Source organism: Elaeis guineensis, chromosome 10 (genome assembly GCF_000442705.2).
Source record: "Elaeis guineensis isolate ETL-2024a chromosome 10, EG11, whole genome shotgun sequence".
NCBI classification, from domain to species: Eukaryota; Viridiplantae; Streptophyta; class Magnoliopsida; order Arecales; family Arecaceae; genus Elaeis; species Elaeis guineensis.
The window spans coordinates 32,126,408-32,145,493 of NC_026002.2; the positions used below are offsets into that span (position 1 = coordinate 32,126,408).

The 19,086-nt window shown below is 37.5% G+C and overlaps 1 protein-coding gene across 1 annotated transcript; it reads left to right on the plus strand.

The window, feature by feature from the left end:
• Positions 1-1,572: 1,572 nt before the first annotated feature.
• On the plus strand, positions 1,573-5,145 carry LOC105052700 (protein TIC 20-I, chloroplastic). The gene is made up of 3 exons (XM_010933612.3): positions 1,573-1,753; positions 3,411-3,599; positions 4,366-5,145. Exons 1-3 carry the CDS (start codon positions 1,741-1,743, stop codon positions 5,013-5,015), a joined length of 852 nt encoding a protein of 283 aa, XP_010931914.1. The 5' UTR covers positions 1,573-1,740; the 3' UTR covers positions 5,016-5,145.
• The last annotated feature ends 13,941 nt before the right edge of the window (positions 5,146-19,086 follow it).

The window sequence follows — 19,086 nt, forward strand, 5'->3', positions numbered from 1 at the left end:
AACCCCATCATCTAATTCAAAAAAGTTATAACATAATAACTTAAATACGACCTATATATGACTAAAATTATGTTACACCATATCTATTTTAAGAGTTGCACATTTTTTTCAAAAAAAATGATAGGGTCTTGCATTGATGATTTGAGCCATTGAATATAATCTATACTATCTTTAAATTACTTATACATCAAAAATTATATAATTTAGAGATTCCCTAATCAATGCATTTATCAAAAAATATCTAATATTTTTTATTATTTAAATTATTTAATTTTTGACCGCATGATGCATAGATTGGATGTCTCCAAAATGCATGATATTTTATGTATAAGTAGTCTAAATATAATGAATTATATTCAAAAGTTCAAATCATTAATTCAAGATCATGTAGTCCAATTCAAACAAGATATAACTCTGGAACCTTACACACACGCATGCATGCATGCACGCATGTACATACACATGCATGTGTATATATATGCATGCATGTGTATGTATATATATGTCTATATAAGACCCACATCTTTTTAGCTTCTACGGCCATCATTGTATGGTGATATTATCATGAACTTCCCTTTTGCACCGTTCGGAACTTTGCTAATTGTTGATAAGGTAGTTCTTAAATTATTGAGAACTTTGTCAACATCACAAAGCAATGGCAGCTTCTTTCAAAGTTCTAAGTCCAACTTCTCCATTCCCGATTTCAAAAAGCTAAGGCAACTCCTACTTTTACCACGATCTCTGGTAATAGTGGCAACCTGCTGTGGACGGTAGCATGAGAAGCCAAAGGCTACGCAAATGGAGGTCAGATCATCCGCAACTTCAATAGAAAAGAGGGCAGGTAAGAGACTCAGTAATCTATATGAATCCACAACACAATTTACTTCTCGAAGAAAATATGTACCAGAAATAATTGAAGAAAACCATGAATTACTTTCTCATCTCTGATTTAAGAAAGGCGGCAAGGGTTGTTGTTTTTGCTGAGACCCAAACGCAACATCCATATATGAGCTGATTTTGCATTTTGCATAGAAAAGAGCGGTGCATGGACAATATGTCATCCATCTTAGAAATGAACGGTTACCATCCCTCAACTTGTGTATTTCACATCCGAGCCATGTCTTTTTTTTTTAAAATAAATAAATACATATATTCCATGTTTGGCACTGTAATGCAATGAGGGACAGCTATTCATGTCCAAAAATAGATGACATGTCCATCCAAACGGATTCCATTGGTATCTTTTATGCAAAAGAATGGGAGATCTACCATTAGATTATGCTTTGTACAGCTTTGAAAACACGACGAACCACTCCCTTCCAAGCTGCGCAAAATGTGATCCAACATTTGAGATTACCAGAAAAAGACCAATCTTTTTTTTTTTTTGCATAAAAGATAAATCCGAACACTATCCAAACATATGCAGCCCTCACGGATGCCAACATGCGCCAAAGAGGATCCCATCTTTTGATGACATAGTTGGGTTGAGCAGGAACTTTGTCGGATCTGGACTCACCATACGCGATGACATAATTTGTTTTGGATCCGACCCATTTAGCCCGTCCATTTCCCAATCGCAATCCTTTCGCCGGTTCCTTCGGCTCCTCTGCCTCTCTATCCCTCTTGGCTCCTTTCGTTCACGGCCGGCGCTGCCACGGCGCCCCCATCCGCCGCTCCCCTTCCTGGCCGGCGGGCTGCTCGGTTCCCACCGTGACCTCTCCCATTTCCGTAGCACGGTCCATGCGGTGGACCGGTACTCTCTCTCTACCCCCCCTTTCCTCCCTCCTCCTATTCTAGGGTTAGGGATCTGGATTCGGCTAAAATTTCTTACATTCCGGTTGATGTAGGTAAGGGTTTCAAAGGACAGCTTGCATATAACTTGATAAATAACTGGTTAGATTTTCATAGTAATTTGTTAGTCAGTCCGCCGATGCTATTTTTTTTATATAATTTTTTGGGTATGATTGGTATTGTCACAACGGTTGCAATTAAATTCTCTTCAAAGAAGTTAAAAATTGGATTTTTGTGATGGATAAGATTGTACTCCAGAAAGCTACATGATATTTGGAGAGAAGAGGCATCCCTTCTTAGAAAGAGAAAACAAAAAGGAAGAATATTAAGAAGCAGAATAAGATGGGGAAACACAAAATTGGTATCTTTGTGGTTGATAAATAAGTTTTAAAAAGTTTTTATTCATGTTACTTAATAAAAAAATAGAACTATATTTGCAACTTTCTTCTGACAGTAAGCGATAACTTAGTTTGTTGGTCTGTTCGTTGTTTTGGGATTTGAAGGAGGACCGACTTGTTCTTGTTTATTCCTTCATCAATGGGTGTATCTGTGACTCATACATCTTGAAGAAAAATCTCGCATATTTTCATAGCTTCAACATTTTATTTGAAAGAAACATCTGTTCTGGTTGGATGCCAACTGGATCTGGATGACGAATAAATTCACACCATAGGATGTTGCATGATTGCATGTTATTTGAATTCTGTCATTACAATACGATCAGGATTTGGTCAAATCTCATGGTGAACTATATTATAGACCTCCAGTTGATGTGGCATTTCGATTTGTCCAGTTGCTTCTCATGGGTTTTCATAACCCTACTGCACAAAAATGGGATATATAATGTGTGTGGAATGTTCTGTTTATCTGGGAAATTCCTCACTTTTAATATTTTCTTTTGGTCTTTCATATGCATGTAATTGTTTTGAGCATTAGTTTTATGCTACATGCCCTCTAAGAATGTTACAGTACTTTATTGTTTTGAAGGCATATTTATTAGGCGAATTGTTCTATTGAACACTCATAGAATATTGTTGAAGACATTAAGTCCCATTATCCAAACCTTTTTAAGGTTGATAACAGACTTGTGATAATTGTCATTCACCTGTGTATATGCTTTAGGTCTGTGTAATCCAGATTCCTATGCACCTTATTTTCAAAGGAGGAAATGATGTGTGTGGATATGAGCTGAGGGCCAGTTGTAAAATGATGTAACTTAGAACCCTCATGGTTGTGCAGTTATATGATAGGAACGAAGTCATGGTAAAACATTGGTAAGCATATTTGTATCTGCATTCATGGAGATGCATTTGAACAATTTAAATAGATAAACAGTGACCATGACCAAAAAATTTTATCCCTTTTATTTTGGGCTGGCTCCTTTTCTTTTATTCCTATGAAGAGTTATACTCAAAGTGAGTTTTTAAGGAAAACCAAAGCAAAGGGAATATGGTTTCCCTATGATCATCAGAGTATATCTAACCTATTCTTGATCTGTCATTCTCAAATTCAGATTTATGCTTCTACGTCTATGCATACATCTCCTCTACATTGGTTATTTGTTTAACTAGAGAGTGGTACATAAACTAATTGACTGAATTTTGATTTGTACTATTTAGGTTTTGGGGACATGATTCTAAATGGATGCACGGTAATCTGGGGAACTGTGGCAATGAAACCCAGGCACTGCAGGGCATCAAAAAACTCTTCTTTTACGTACTCTGCTCGCCGTCCCCTGTTTGCTACTTCTCCGAATGTAAAAATATCATGTCGAGCTTTTCAAGACTCTGGAGTCTTGCCCTTTAGAGGTATGTACATATTGCTGCTTACATGGATTTGTTGCATTCAAGTGTTGTGTGTACTGGGGAAGTTTTCTGGAGATTGACCAATTTGCATTTTTTATTAATAATCATAAGCCCAAAACTAATGTCAGTAGAGAAATAAGTTTTTCAACACTGCTAGATTTCTAATGTTGTGGGAAAGATGGGGAGGGGTTGGAATTCAGTACATAATATTTATGTGTTGTTCAGCAAAATCATTGCTCTGAAGTAATTTATAGATGACATATCTCTCCACGCACATTTTATATGTCTTTTATAATTTAGGTGAAGGTAGAACTATAAGTATGTTTAGTTTATAATTTAGGTGAAGGTAGAACTACAATTATGTTGAACATCAAAGTTGCTGTCGGTAATTCTACTGCCTAAGAAAATGGCTTTTCAGTTGGTTTGGATAAGTGATAGTCATGTTATTGATTGATAAAATCTCACTGTGCTATATTGTTTAGCATACACATGCATGAATTTGGTTCTGGAGCTGCCTTATTGGAAGTGTCAGAAGTCTTTGTAAGTATTGGAGAAGAGAATAATCAAGACTGATAATCTGTTAGAAAATTAGCGACATTTAAGTAGATGTTGGTGCAATGCAGGAAAAGAAATTTAGCAAGAGTGTAGTTTTTTGCGATCTAGTTAGCAATTGAAACTATCAACTAGGCTGACCTCCAGGTCCAATTTCCTTTATGTTGCATATATTATGTTATTCAGGCGGTTTGATTTTGTTAATTTTGAGTGTCAGGGTGGGCCACTGCACACCTATCAAGCATGTCAGCCTCCCTGCTGAGAGGAGATCATGGCAGTCTTGCAGATATGATGCCAGTTTTGCCGAAACGCCGAGCTGCATCACCTAGAAGTCGGATGGTTCCTAGAGCATCAAAAGATGTCCCTTACAGCTTCCGCTACCCTCCAATGACCAAGAAGCCAAGGTGGTGGTGGAGGACGTTGGCCTGCATCCCCTACCTGATGCCTCTGCATGAGACATGGATGTATGCTGAGACCGCATACCATCTTCACCCTTTCTTGGAGGACTTTGAGTACCTTACCTACCCCTTCCTTGGGTTCATAGGGAGTCTGCCGGCCTGGTTCTTGATGGCTTATTTCTTTGTAGCGTACCTTGGGGTGGTGAGGAGGAAGGAATGGCCACACTTCTTCCGCTTCCATGTTGTGATGGGGATGCTGCTTGAGATTGCCCTCCAGGTCGTTGGGACTGTGAGCCGTTGGATGCCGCTTGCTGTGTACTGGGGCAAGCTTGGGATGCATTTCTGGACTGCTGTGGCATTTGGTTACCTGTTTACTGTGCTTGAATGCATAAGGTGTGCACTTGCAGGCATGTATGCAGACATTCCATTTGTCTGTGATGCAGCATATATTCAAATTCCGTATGATTAAGAAGTGTTGTTGTATCTTGTATTCTTGATTCCGTAGGATGGTTTCTACTTGATGGTCTTGGTGGACAGAACTCGAATTTATGGTTTTGTTTGTTACGTCTTTTATCTGAAGGCAGGAATCTTTTTTTGTTTGTTGGTTGTGTTATTCTCTGTGCCATGTTCATGAGGACCTGGCTTCGAATTAACAGCTTGTTTGTCCTAATTTGCTGAGAAACTTGAAAACCTTGACTGTGGAATAAGATGAGAAGAGTTTACAGCATACTTGGGTGTTAAAAACATCTTGTTTTTCCTGCAAACATTTAGATATGGATCACAACATCCATGATTTCTCCTTCACAAAGAAATCAGAGGTTTTTCCTCGTAATTGAATTACTAGCGGACCAAGATGTTATGCTCAAGCTTTATTAATGATTTCAATTTGAAGGATGATATCCTTGTCATCGGAGAATGCTAGTGGTTTGTAAAACATGCGAGTGCTACATTATGCGTTTTTGGTGAAATCACGGGTGGATTGACAAAATTACTATACTAGTTACAAACTGGAAAAAAAATTATGTTGCATTTGGAGGTTTTAAATAAAAACATTATGATTATTATTTTTTTTCATGATTGCATTATTATTGTTGTTGTTGTTATTATTATTATTATTGTATAGAGGAAGTTTAAAATAGAAAGATTTAAAGAGAGAGAAAAATATAATTTTAGAAATTTTTGCTCAAGGCAGAACTTTTCAATTTCATGGTTTTAGGATGCTTTTGAATTTATAACTCAACCTAATATTTCATATTATAAAATTATAAAAAAATAATTTAAAATAATAAAATTCATCATTTTGGTACTAGATTTCATATTGATATTATTCTTTTATAGTGTTGATATATAGTATGAATTAGTATGATATTGTTGATATAGTATGGTGTGGCATATCAGTACTACATGGTCTATCTATAAACAAGGACTTGTTATAAAGATTATAACTTCGTTGTGTGATCTAAAGCATTTGACATGGTTGGTGGGTCTTGATGATTGTGTTTTGAGAAATCTGGTGCTTTTTCAGGGGTCATTTAAATCTGGAGATTCTTTATAAAATATCATTCATGAGCACATCAAAGAGTTTTTTTTTTGCCCAATAAGTTTCATATTGAATTATATTTTGACTTATTATAATCATCAAGAATATAACGATCCATAATCTTTTAATATATTTTTCTTTATTATCATTCATGCATTTTATTATGTGATGCATTTTTTGTATCGCTGTAGCTTTGGAACACTCATGACAGGAACTCAGTAGTGGTTTCCCTAATTTTTCTTTTTTCAACTAGAGGGACTCCAGAAATTATTTGAGGAAACAATTGGAAATGTTTTGGGTGATGAAGGGTGTTCCATAAATTATCATATAAATGAGATGAACAAAGTGACTATCAAATGTTCTTATTAAGAAGACAAAACTAACAGAACTTTTAATATTACAGAATTTTTTTCAGTACATTAATATAGTAGACATTAATGCTATGCAAAACCATTATATTCTCTTGCCCTCCAAGGTGATAGGATAGAATTGGTGAGATTTAGGAGCATTTGTGAAATCATAAGAACAACAACAACTTCCATTTTCATCGAGACATATTCCTTTGTAAAATCCAACATTGATGCATTCCTCATGGCACTTGATTGAACATAAACCAATGCAAATAAGATCTTCTCTTGCTACAATAAATAAATAAACAAATTAGCATGCATACTCATAAATATATAGAATCTAATCATGATTAAGGTGCAAGAATATCAATCTATTTTATAAATGATGATTAAAAAAAAAGAAAGAAGAGGAAAAATGATGTGTTTTAAGGCCTTCAACATTTCTTCAATTTCTTCCTATTTGATCAACTAAATTAGGAAAAAAATATTGATACCATAAGCCATGGGCAAACTGAGAATGGCAATGGTGATGAAAAATCTTAATGACTGAGGAAGAGAAAGTGAGAGACATGTTCTCTGACTTCTTCACCTAGTTTGAGAATATTGCTCTAAAAATTCAAATTTATACTCTTCTAAGATGGGTCACCTGTAACTAGTAATAACTACAGTAGGTAACCGATGTCTTGAAGAAGTTTCTTTCTCTTAATTGTCATTGGCCACAAAATATAGATCATCTCACAGTAATTTTCATAGTCATTTACATTAATAAAATGGAAACATAATTTTTCTCCTTTTCTAGTGGCATCTTAATATTAATTGAATATGCTTAAAATAGCATCAATTTAAGTGATTCTTAAATAGAGAAAAATGGAGGAATGAAGCAACATGGAGAATTTAATGGCATTTAAAGGATATTTCATATATGTATAGTTTAGTTTAAATTTTAATTGTGTCTTAAATATTGCTAGCATTCTTGCACTGAAGTACTTCATTTGGTTTCTATTGTCATATGACGGCATCAAGATTTATATGACTTGTATTGATAATCTTTTGGAAAACTACCCTCCATTTAGTTTTGATGACCAAGCCTATAGGCTAATTCTCTCTTGATGTTTGAGATGAAGAAAACTGATCCTCCAAAACTAGAGCAATTTGATTGTCACTGATGTGATTTTGTATGTACTTCTAAACCCTATAAGCTCTTGAAACTTGAAGTGAAAAATGGAAGCTATTTATCAATTCACACTTCTTGATAATGTACCAGCCTACCATTTGTATGACATAAGAATCTATGTTGCAACTGTAAAAAATAATAAGGAAAAGAACATCTAAAAATAGTCTCATTAATGAAAGTAGCATGGGGAATTTAGATTTGCATGGATGTAGATTAGAGTCATGAAATATTTTTTCTTTAATTGCAAACTCTTTATAAGGTTGTTGTGGCATTATCTTGTTAGTTTTAGGATTTTCAAATTTTGAAATCTTGACTCTATTTTTCTTATTATACTTTAAAGTGCTTGAATTTTGATATTTAGATTATCCTTGTTTGTTGCATAGAAAGTACTTAAAAATGAGAATGTGAAAGATAAAATCCTTCATCTATAATGCTTGTGATAAATCTTTGCTTATAACAGTCTATAAATTCAGTTTCTATGGTACGAGTAGCAATAAGAGTCTTTATTTAGCACTCCTCCATAAAACTACTCTACCTACGAAAAAAATATAATTTGATGTGGTGTCAAGTCCCCTAGCAAACTCTGCATCTATACAATCAATCACTTCTAAATGATCAATATGTGAGCTTATGGTTTTTAGTATCCTAAAGATATTTCATCAATTTGTTGATAGATTTCTAGAGATCCATGCTTAGATTACTCCGATATCTTGCAAGCATTCTCAAGATAAGTACATACATGAACATGCAATACAATAGACTACCCACAATAGAAGCATAAGGGATGGCCTTAATCTGATTCTTTTAAATCTCATTCTTTAGGCACTAAAATAGATTGAATATATCATCCTTAATTATTGAAACTTCACCATTTGAGCTGCTAGATATTTTAAATCTTTTTAGATCTCTAAAAATATAGGCCCTGTGATATAGACTAAGTAATTGCTCAGACCTTTTATGATGGAAGCAACATGTAATTGTTTCATGTCAAGCTATTCTAAGAGAAACTCTTTAGGTTCATGGAAGAAATTTAAATCACTATTGACAAGCAATATATAATATATAAAATCAAAAATATAAATTTGGTCCCATTAAGTGTCTGATATATATGTCGATCAACAATGTTTCTATAAATCCAAAAGATGTAATGATTTTGTTGAATTCAAATACCACTAACATGACGTCTGGTCAAGGCCATATATATATATATATATATATATATATATATATATATATATATATATATATATATATATATATATAATTTTCATACCTTGTCTTACACTACTGGTCCCTCAAACTATTCCATATACATCTTTCTATTAAATCCCTATTCAAAATGAAGTTTTTACTACCATCTGGCATATTCTAAATCAAAATGGGCCTCTAATGTGATAATAATTCTAAAAAAATTTGCTTAATTAGAAATTAAAGCATATAGTTCATTGTAATCAATACTTTTCATTTAAGTGATGAACCACATTGCTGCAAGTCTTGCCTTACATTTTTAACATTGCCCTTGGAATCTAGCATGATTTTGAAAATCTATTTAGGTTGACAATCCTAATTGGACTCAAATTCAAGATGGGTTCAAGACTAGGTATATATGCATCTACATAAATATATACATTTCACTAGTGTTTGCTTGATTATGTGAAATAAAAATCTACGTTATACTCACATATATTTTGTTTAATTCATATAAATTTTTTATATGGTATGGAAACATATATAGACAACTTGACTAAACTTGTCTAACTAACCCAAATTGATCCGAACCAACCCAATATTGATCCTAAGCTTCAAAAACTGGTATAAGGTTGGCTTTGCTTAAAGGTTGGGTTAGGTTTGATTGTATGCAAAGAAGTTGTAGTCTTGGGTTTGGCATGGGTGACCTCTAACCATACCTAACCCATCTAATTTCCATCCTTTTAGATTCGTAGCTCGCTACTCACTTTAATCTTTTTGTTACTATCTCTCTTTCTTTTTCTTTCCAACTAGTTCTCCTAGTTGAAGATGAAGTTTCGACAAGGTAGCATCTTGTTTATTTAGAAAATTAAAAAAAAAAACTCATCTCAATGTCATGATTCTCCTCTATTACCAATTGAAAAAGATCAAAAATAAAAAATTTGATCTCCCAAGGAATGTCTCTTCTTAAAATCAAATCCTTCAATCACCATCAATGGCTTTCATAATCAACTTTAGAAACCTAGCAATAGACTGATATTTTTTTATCTTTTTCCTATTATTTTAGTGATATAGTATTGCATTAGAATTAAAAGGTGAAAATTTCAAAAGAGCTGCTGATTACATTGGTTTGCTTTCTAAGATAGGGGATAGAAGATAAAGAGAAGTTTTTTTTTAATTATTTTTTCTCTCAGCTGAGTACTTGAAAAATGTAGGCAAAAAAGGAGATCATATTAAATATAATTTTATTATAATTATACAAATTTTTTTCGATAAAAGTTTAGAAAATGAAGGAAAAGAAGGAACCATCTTTTTCATCCCATATCCTCTCTTTAATTAGATTTTCTTCAAAATCTATTCATGTTCCTCTCTCTCCCCTTTCTTTTTTAAGCATAATTTGTAGAAAGTAGGAAAATATAAAAATCAAACCTAGAGCCATTATTATTGTTCTTTATATCCTTCTTGGAGCTAGATTTCTAGTGAAAACTCTCCTTATTCTCTTTCTTCCCCTACTCTTTCAACCTTAAACCATTCAAAAAAAACTTAATCCAACTTTTTAAAAATCTAGAAATCATCTTGTAAGGAAAAGAAGACTGTTGATGCATGCTAGAGGTCTAACATGAGTCTCAAAGCAAATTATAGGAGATGAAACTACCATAAGCAAGAAACTAAATTAATTATAGATATAAAATAGTATATATGAATTTTAAAATTTAAAGAAATAACTACAAGCTAAGGATAACTAGAAGTTCTTTATCTCAATACCCAATTTTTTTTTTCTGAAATGTACTAGATTTTTTTTTTGAAAAACATAATGGAAAAGTAACCCATTAACTGACTACTTCTATCCTAAAATCCACTGGAGCTAGGCTAGAATTCATGGTGCAAAAAAAAAAAAAAAGAAGATGACAAATACTAACGTATATGAAAGAGAGATTTATAGGCTCTAGACATCTTTATATTAGCAAGGACAAGTGGGTTTTCTCAAAATTCAACTAAAATTAAAAAAAAAATCTCAATCCATCAAAACAAGTAATATCACTCTCATCAATCTTCTAAAATAAAATCAGTTCTAATGGTGGATCGTGCCATCAGATATGTTCCATAGTAGTTAACTTTTCATAGGAATGGATCCAACTATAACTAGGTTGCCATCAAATCCTCTTAGAGTGCTATCTAGCTTAGACAATTAATAGACTCTTGATTTATATAGTCCAGGTGGTGACAATTAATGGATCTAACTTTCTGAAGTCGAAAGGGGTATGATGTATGACAATCCCTTTCTCCAAACTATTTCTTTGATAATCTAGGTGGTGTAATGAGTTGGATCCTCATATTAAGACCACCAATGGTTGAAGCTTTTATATTTAAAAAAGACAGACTTTGATGAAGTAGCCTCCCACTTGCTTGAGGGTCTCGGTAGCTATGGGTGTGAAATGTTGGCCGCAACTTTACTGCTTTAGGATGAAACCTTTTTCTGCCTTATATAAAAAGAAAAATTAATGTTAGGAGAGAATACAGAAGAAAAGAAAACTAAAAAATCTCTACATGCTCTATACTAGATCATGCTCTAATATGGGACTATTGATGCCCTCCCACCTACACCACAACAGAACTATATTATGACTTGTTATAGTAATCAAGTATATAGTGATCCATAATCTTTTAATCTGTGCTTCTTTACTACTGTTGGGTATAAAATACCCACAGCCGAAACCCACGCCAGCACCGACATCAGCACGGCTTCGCCCGGACTCCTACGGGAGCCGGGCTCCGCCGCCAGCACCGACATCAGCACGGCTCCGTCCGGACTCCTACGGGAGTCGGGCTCCGCCGCTAGCACCGACATCAGCACGGCTCCGCCCGGACTCCTACGGGAGCCGGGCTCCGCCCTCGACATCAACCGCAACGCAGCTTCGCCCGGACTCCTACGGGAGCCGGGCTCCGCCTCCGACATCAATTGAGGGTAAGCTCCGATCGGACTCCTACGGTAGTAGGGCTCCGCTCACGACCCCTACCGCCAGGAGGACCTCACCCGGACCTCAACAGAAATCGGGCTCCGGCCGTTGCCGAGCTTCAATCGACAGATCCACGCCCCTTGACAGGCCCTCAAAACGGCCACGACCCTGCTCCACTTCCTGTGGCGGACTCCGCGCAGTACCATCATTCCCTGACAGGCCGCAGTAACCATAGCCGCCCTGCTCCACTTCCTGTGGCGGACTCCGCACAGCTCCACTATACCCTGGCAGGCCACAGTAACGGCCACGAACCTGCTCCACCTCCTGCGACGGATACCACGCGATTCTCCTGTCCGCTGACAACGGACGCTGCTCCACCCCTCACAACAGATTCCACGTGGCGGGTCGAGGTGATGGCCACGTGTCCGCTCCATTATCTTTCGCAATCAATTCCTCTGACCAGGGGCGGCCCACTACCAGGCGGTTACAAATGTCGCCATCAATCCGCTGCCTCCTCCGTCTATAAAAGGGAGATCCAGATACGTTATTCTCTAAGCTCATTCTTCCTTATCTCAAAACCCTGCTAAATTCTCCGTTCGAGCACTCCATTCTTGTTGAGGCAGAAAACTGACTTGAGCGTCGGAGGGTCTTGCCGGAGCAACCCCACCTCCGATTTAGACTTCTCTTGCAGGTCCCGGCGGCGACCGCGGCTTCCCCGACTCCAGCTTCTCCGGCGCAAGCAAATTTTTGCACCAACAACTACCATTCATGCATTTTGTTAAATGATGTATTTTTTGTGTGGTTGTAGCTCTTGGAACACTCATGATAGGAACTCACTAGTGACTTCTCTAAATTTTCTCTTTTCGACTGGAAGGACTCCAAAAATTAGCCGAGGAAATAGTTGGATCATCTGTTGGAAGCAAAATTTGTGAATTTAGAGGAAAGAAGCACAAGATTAAATTTGTGCAATTATTGAAAAGATGCAATTACCTTGAAGAGGATGATTATTTTGTTTTCAAGCCAATGTTCTTTTTATTAGAATTTGAAGACTCTGTTGGTAGAGAAATTGAAGTTTAAGAAAGTCTATCGGGATGCTATTGTTTTATGTCCCTAAAGTTGAAGGGCTTCCATAGGCTTGATGATATTTATAATCTTACAGTGTTATTCTGATCATTTATCATATTTCTAGCTATAATGTGTCAAAGGTGTTTATGCCATCATTCCTTTGTATAATTGAAGGAAATTATATTTTTTTGGCAAGTTAGCAGTTCATTTGTGTTGCTACCATTGCACTAACCGGGTGATACTATAGGTAGAGCTGTCAAATGGGCCGGCCCAGTCTAGCCCGGTCCAACCCACAAGGGCCTAAAATTTGATGGGCGGAGCCGGGCTAGGCCTAGCCAAAAAAGGGATCGCATATAGCTGGCCCAGCCCAGCCCTTTAAGAGCTGTGGGTTGGGTCGGGCCAGCTCGTCAAAATATTAAAAAAAATTGATATAATCTGAGAGAAAGAGCTTGGAGCAGAGTCTTGAGAGAGATCGAGAGACCTCGAGGGGAGGTAGAGATCGGAGGTCGTTAATGCCATAGTCGGATCGAAGAGCTTGGAGCAGAAGGGATGAGGGGGCATATGGCATACCTTGCGATCAGACTCTAAGACAATGGAGCCAGCGACGAGGAGGAAAGAGAGGAGCCAGGTGGAAAGGCATTAGGTAGAGAAATCAAGCGTGCGAGGGCATCATCGCAGTCGGATCTGACTTAGAGGTGGTGGCATCGATGACGAGGAGGAGGAGGGGGATCTGACTTCTGAGAGCCCGAAGGTTGGATGGGGTGTCCGTTGGTGGGAGGGAGAAGAGGGCATATCTTGATTCATGATCAAACTCAGAGATGGTGGTGCCAGCAATGAGGAGGAGGAGGGGGGATCTGAGAGCCCGAAGGCTGGCAGTTGGATGGAGCATGAGATGGAGATCAATTGATCGAGAGCCAAAGAGAGAGGAACCGGCGATCGTCCTGCGGGCCTACGACAGCGATGAATAGTGAAAACTGAAAAAAATGAATAAAATTTTTTTTAAAGATTTTTTTTAGTTTTTTTGGCCTAATCGGGCTAGCCCAGTCCAACCCATCTTAGTCCTTGTGCTGATGTGGGATGGACTAAAAAGTTCGATTGTTATTTGGGCTATTAATATGGTAGCTCAGCCCATCCCATTTACAAGGTTGGGCCAACCCAGCCCTATGGGCCAAATCCATTTTGATAGCCCTAACTATAGATATGGTGAGGCTGTTAAGTTAATGTAACTTCCCTGGGGTGGCAATGGGTTGGGGTTGGGTTCATATGAGAAAAGCATATTCATAGCAAACCCGTTAATTTTCTATAACCCTATTGGCATTTTAAATTTTTAAATATTCACTCATCTAAAATATAAAGAGTTAGATTACATTTGGTGCATTGCTAAACAATCTTAATCTGGATTACTTGATAATCTAGATTACCTATAATTTGGATAGATTGTCAGTAATATTAATTACTATATTTGGTACACATAGGTAATATTACAGTAAAATTACTAAAAATTTTGATAGATATGTTTGGTATGACAATTAAATTGCTAATAATGTAACATCAAATTTTTAAAATATCTTTAAATCAAATTTATTAAAAATCATACCCCATGCACAAAATTTTTAAATTTTCAACATAAAAAATAAAAATAAATTATATATTATAATATATATTATATATTATATTATATGTATATATATTATTTTTTTATTTTTTTCTTTCTTCTCCTTCCCCTGCATGCCACAGCCCCCCCAATGACCGTCTGCTCCACCCCCGACCCCCCGACCGTCCCCCCTGATCCCTCGATAGTCGCATCTCTAGCATAGCCTCCGATCTCTTGGTCATCCATGCCACCCCCTGCACCATCCTCTGGCCCTTTGATAAACTTGCACCCCATGCCCTCCACAGCCACATCCATCGCTGCCTTCACCCACCCGCATTGCCACCCTCACCTGCATCGCTGATCCCCTACACCCCACCCCTCATGGCCCCCCGCGCTATCCTATGGCCACCAGCACCACCCGTCGACTGCTCGCACTGCCCCCGTAGCCCCTCAATGAGGGCTACACCATGGTGCTCTCTTTCTTTTTGAACGATTGGTCACTCGTGCTGCCCCCGTAGCCCTTCGGTGAAGGCTACAATGGCAGCCTACCGATCGGCTGGTTTTCGACCGTCATAGGTCAGATTTGTAGAGGAGAATGTCGGTTTTGGCACCCCTCTTTCCATTGCCCATCGTGAGGAAGAAGACCATAAAATTTTTTGAAGATATTTTTATCCAAAAAATTATTGCAAGATTATCAAATATGTGATAATTTGGATAGCCACCTCCCTCCAAAGTAGTCCAGATTACCTCTTGCATTGCCAAGGCAATTCAGATTGCAACTTAAAAAACATATCAAACATAGTAATGTGGTGGGCCCATGTTAAATTACCAGCAATCTGGATAGATTGCCAACTATCAAATGCAACGTAGAAGTAAAGCAATATGATATTTAAAGATGACAAGCAAGAAAATGTCCAAATATATCATCAAATCATAATAAACTATGAAATTTAGGATTATGATAGTAATAAAATTAGTTAAAATATAAATTAATCAAGAAAAGCTAAAATCCAACCCCTAATCTTGAAATCATGTGGCTTATCATGTCGATTATCTCCATAATCATTTTTTGTAGTAAATAAAATTATAAAAAAAATTAGAGAACTAATAATTATAGTGAGCTCCAGAGTTAATTAGCTCCTGACCAGATTATCCTAATAATCTATCAGGTCTAAGGGCTAAACCCAAGCATACTCATCTTAAATTGGGATGATTTTGGATCGATCTAGATTTAACCTGCCTTTAAGGAAACCTTACTTGAACCCCATTTTTTCATGTATGATGCAAGGTGATGGATGCAGGTTTGGATTTGCCACCCTAGAATTCACTAGGACCTCTGGTTTGAGTGCTGGAAATAGTGAAAGACTATATGAAACATGTAGGATTTGTGAACATTAGATTTGAAAAATATTTTCTGCCAAATAATTGACAGTCCAACACCTTTAAGAAATGGCAAACATGCGTGGCAAATTGTAGTGCTGAAGATGTGAAATGTGAGTTATGTTAGGAAATACGTCTCAAGATTCAGTCCACATTGAGCCCACAGTGCAATCCAGGATGAAAAATGAAATCCAACAAGCCCAAGAACAGCCTAATTAGAGTCCAAATGGAGAACATACGAGTGAAAGAAGATCCGGAGCGATGGCATGATGCACGAGGCGGCGACGGCCGACAGCGGGATGACGGGGATCGATGGAGCACCGCCTGACCTGACGGAGCACCACCTTGCCCGATGGAGATGCACCCAGCGCACAGTCGCATGTGGCCTAGTGCTTGGGCGGGCCCAACACAGGCACACATGTGGGCCGGCCCAGCATGCATGGGTGGGTCGGCCTAATGTGCACAGGCACCCAAGCCAGTACTCACGCGGTCTGTCGTGGACTGCGGGGTGTTGGCGATCCATGGGAGTCGCGTGGATCGAAGTCACAGTCCACACACAGTCTATGGTGATTTTTGCACGATCTAACGGCTCTGGAGCGAGCCATTTGTGATCAGACGGTTGAAGGTGAATCCAGGCTTGATCAAGTGATCCCCGACCCTATTTTGCATGATTGAATGGCTCTAGGATAAGTCAGTCATGATCGAAAGGCCATGGATGATTCTAGGCTTGATTGGGACTCTATTTCCTACTGAACTAATATTTTTATGATTCTAGAACCTATGTAGCTTCGATTGACGAATCGTTTATTATGTTAAGAAGCTGGTGATATTTTGAAGGTACAAAAAAGCTTCAACAGAAGTTTTATAGAGTTTTTATAAGGATTTTAAGATTTTTTTGTGACTCTCATACAAGAGTTGAATGGTGAGTTCTTTTTGTATTAATTTTGTTTTATTCTCTCATAGTGAAGCTTGCACCCCTCATGAAGATAAGCTTGAGACTGATCCATATATTTATATTGTGTTTCTTATTTTTTTCTACTGCACTGTGTGGTACCAGATCCTCGTGGGACAACAATTGGTATCAGAGTAAGATGGTGCCAGAGCATAGGTTGTTGCAGTGGTGGTCAAGATATAAGATGAAGAAGACAAGCACAATCAAGATGAAGATCAACAGGTTTGATGGAAAGAGCAATTTCTCCTTATGGCAGGCAAAGATAAAGGATGTGCTCATCCAGCAAGGATTGATCGATGCTCTCTTATGCGACGAGAAGCCGACCACCATAGAGGTGCAGGATTGGAGGAGGCTCCAGATGCAGATGGTGAATATTATCAGCTTGTATCTAGCTGATGTGGTGGTGATCCATGTGCTTAGTGAGATTTCTCTAATGATGATGTGATCGAAGCTCGAGGAGTTGTATATGGCAAAGTCTCTCACCAACACCCTCTTCTTTTGGAGGCAGTTCACCCAGCTGTGGATGATTGAGGGACAGAGTATGCAGGAGCATCTCAGCCACTTTTAGAAGATCCCCATCGATCTTCTCAGTGTTGGCGAGAAAGTTGAGAAGACCAAAGTGTTGGTCTTGCTAGCGTCGCTCTCCCCTTCATATGAGTCCTTGGTGATTGCTTTTCCAGTGGGGAAGAGCACCATCAAGATAGATGAGGTCACTACAGTGATCTTTCAGAATGAGATTCTCAGGAGGAAGAACCCAGCTTCGAGCTCAGGTGGTGGCAGCTCAGGTTTGGTGGTTTCTGAAGGAAAAGAATCTGTTTCTCCTCAGAAGGCTCAGGTTGTATCTAAAAATTTTTCTATTCATCTATATGATTAAGGATCAAATCCTTACCTAAATAGCAGTAGAATCAGAGATCAAATCTCAAATTATCTGGATTAAACCTTCACGGAGGTCTGGATATGTAGATTCTTTACTTCGCATGCACGTCAGACGCCGCAAGAAAGCAGGATGAACTCCAATCCAATTGCCTTCGCAACTCAATCAAATGAAAGATGAGATGTGTTGCTGTGACACCTCACACCAACAGGTGGGATGTCCAAGATGGATCCATGCCCAAGAGAAGAGGGGCGGTAACAAAAGGAGAGGGCAAGGGAGAAGAAGGGACCTCTCTCTTCTCATGCTTCTCTCTCTCTCTTTCTCTCTTCTCTCAATCTGGTTTGTTTGCTATGCATCCATAGGTAGAGACCCTCTTTATTTATAGATGATTTTCATGACCCAATAAATATAGAAGTCCTAACTCAAATATGATTTGAATCAGTTCAATACTCATGAAAGAAAGGTTCCTACATAAGATAGAATTGCCATCACGTATGACAATCAATTTACATCCACTCTCTCACCCACATGGGATGCCCCAAATGAGCAAAGATCCAAGTGTTGGTCAGCCCATAATAGAGGAGAATCTCAGTGCAAATAGGAATACTCATATCTCATCAAAACGGATCCGATTCGAATCCAATTCGAAGCTGGTTTAAAATAATTTTCAAAGACTGTTAATCCCAAACTCTTTAGAATTTTTGTACCAAGTCTAACTTAGATTTTGGACTTAATTAAGATTAATTAATTCAGATCTAATCTAAAATTAATTAATACTTAAATTTAATTTTTCATATGCTCTATGGATACTATTCATCTTCGAGATCGAATCTGAACCTCATGTGTAGTGCTAGCTAGACATAGTCAACTCTTCAATCCTATTTGACTCATAACTTAATTCTCAATCAAGTTAGTTTATATGTTCAAATAAGTTAAGTACTTCTAAATTGAACATATAAACATAGGCCAATTCCTTCCTACTTTGTCTGACTTATATGCATGACTCCATACATTCAAATACTAAGCTGGTAGCACAGGAACCAATTCTTGCACTAATCGAGATACCATCTAGTAATGATTTTCGATGTCCAGATAGGTCAAATTATCATAAAAAAATATTTTAAAATTCATACACATGGTTATCACATAATTCATCCTTTTGATCTTGAATGCTCTAGGATGGTCTTAGGTTAATTGTCAACTGATATTGCTTCATCCGCATTGTATTTTAATTTTTCTAATCTATCTCATGGATTACTCTGGCTAAGGCTTTGCTAAATTGAAATACAGTGATATATCAAGTCTAATAATTTAGAGGGGTCAATCTCATTTTGATTCATATATAAACTTTGCAAGTATTTGACTGTACCCAATAGTCTTCCTTCACTATATTAGAAATCCAGATAGTCCGACACCAAAACATAGTGGGTTGCTTGCAAGTCACTATGGTGATCTCATATCTAAAG

Bases quoted from the DNA above. Each gene is read 5' to 3' on its own strand.
- LOC105052700 (XM_010933612.3), top strand. The intron at 3,600-4,365 runs GTATGTACATAT...TTTGAGTGTCAG, and splicing joins TGGAGTCTTGCCCTTTAGAG to GGTGGGCCACTGCACACCTA.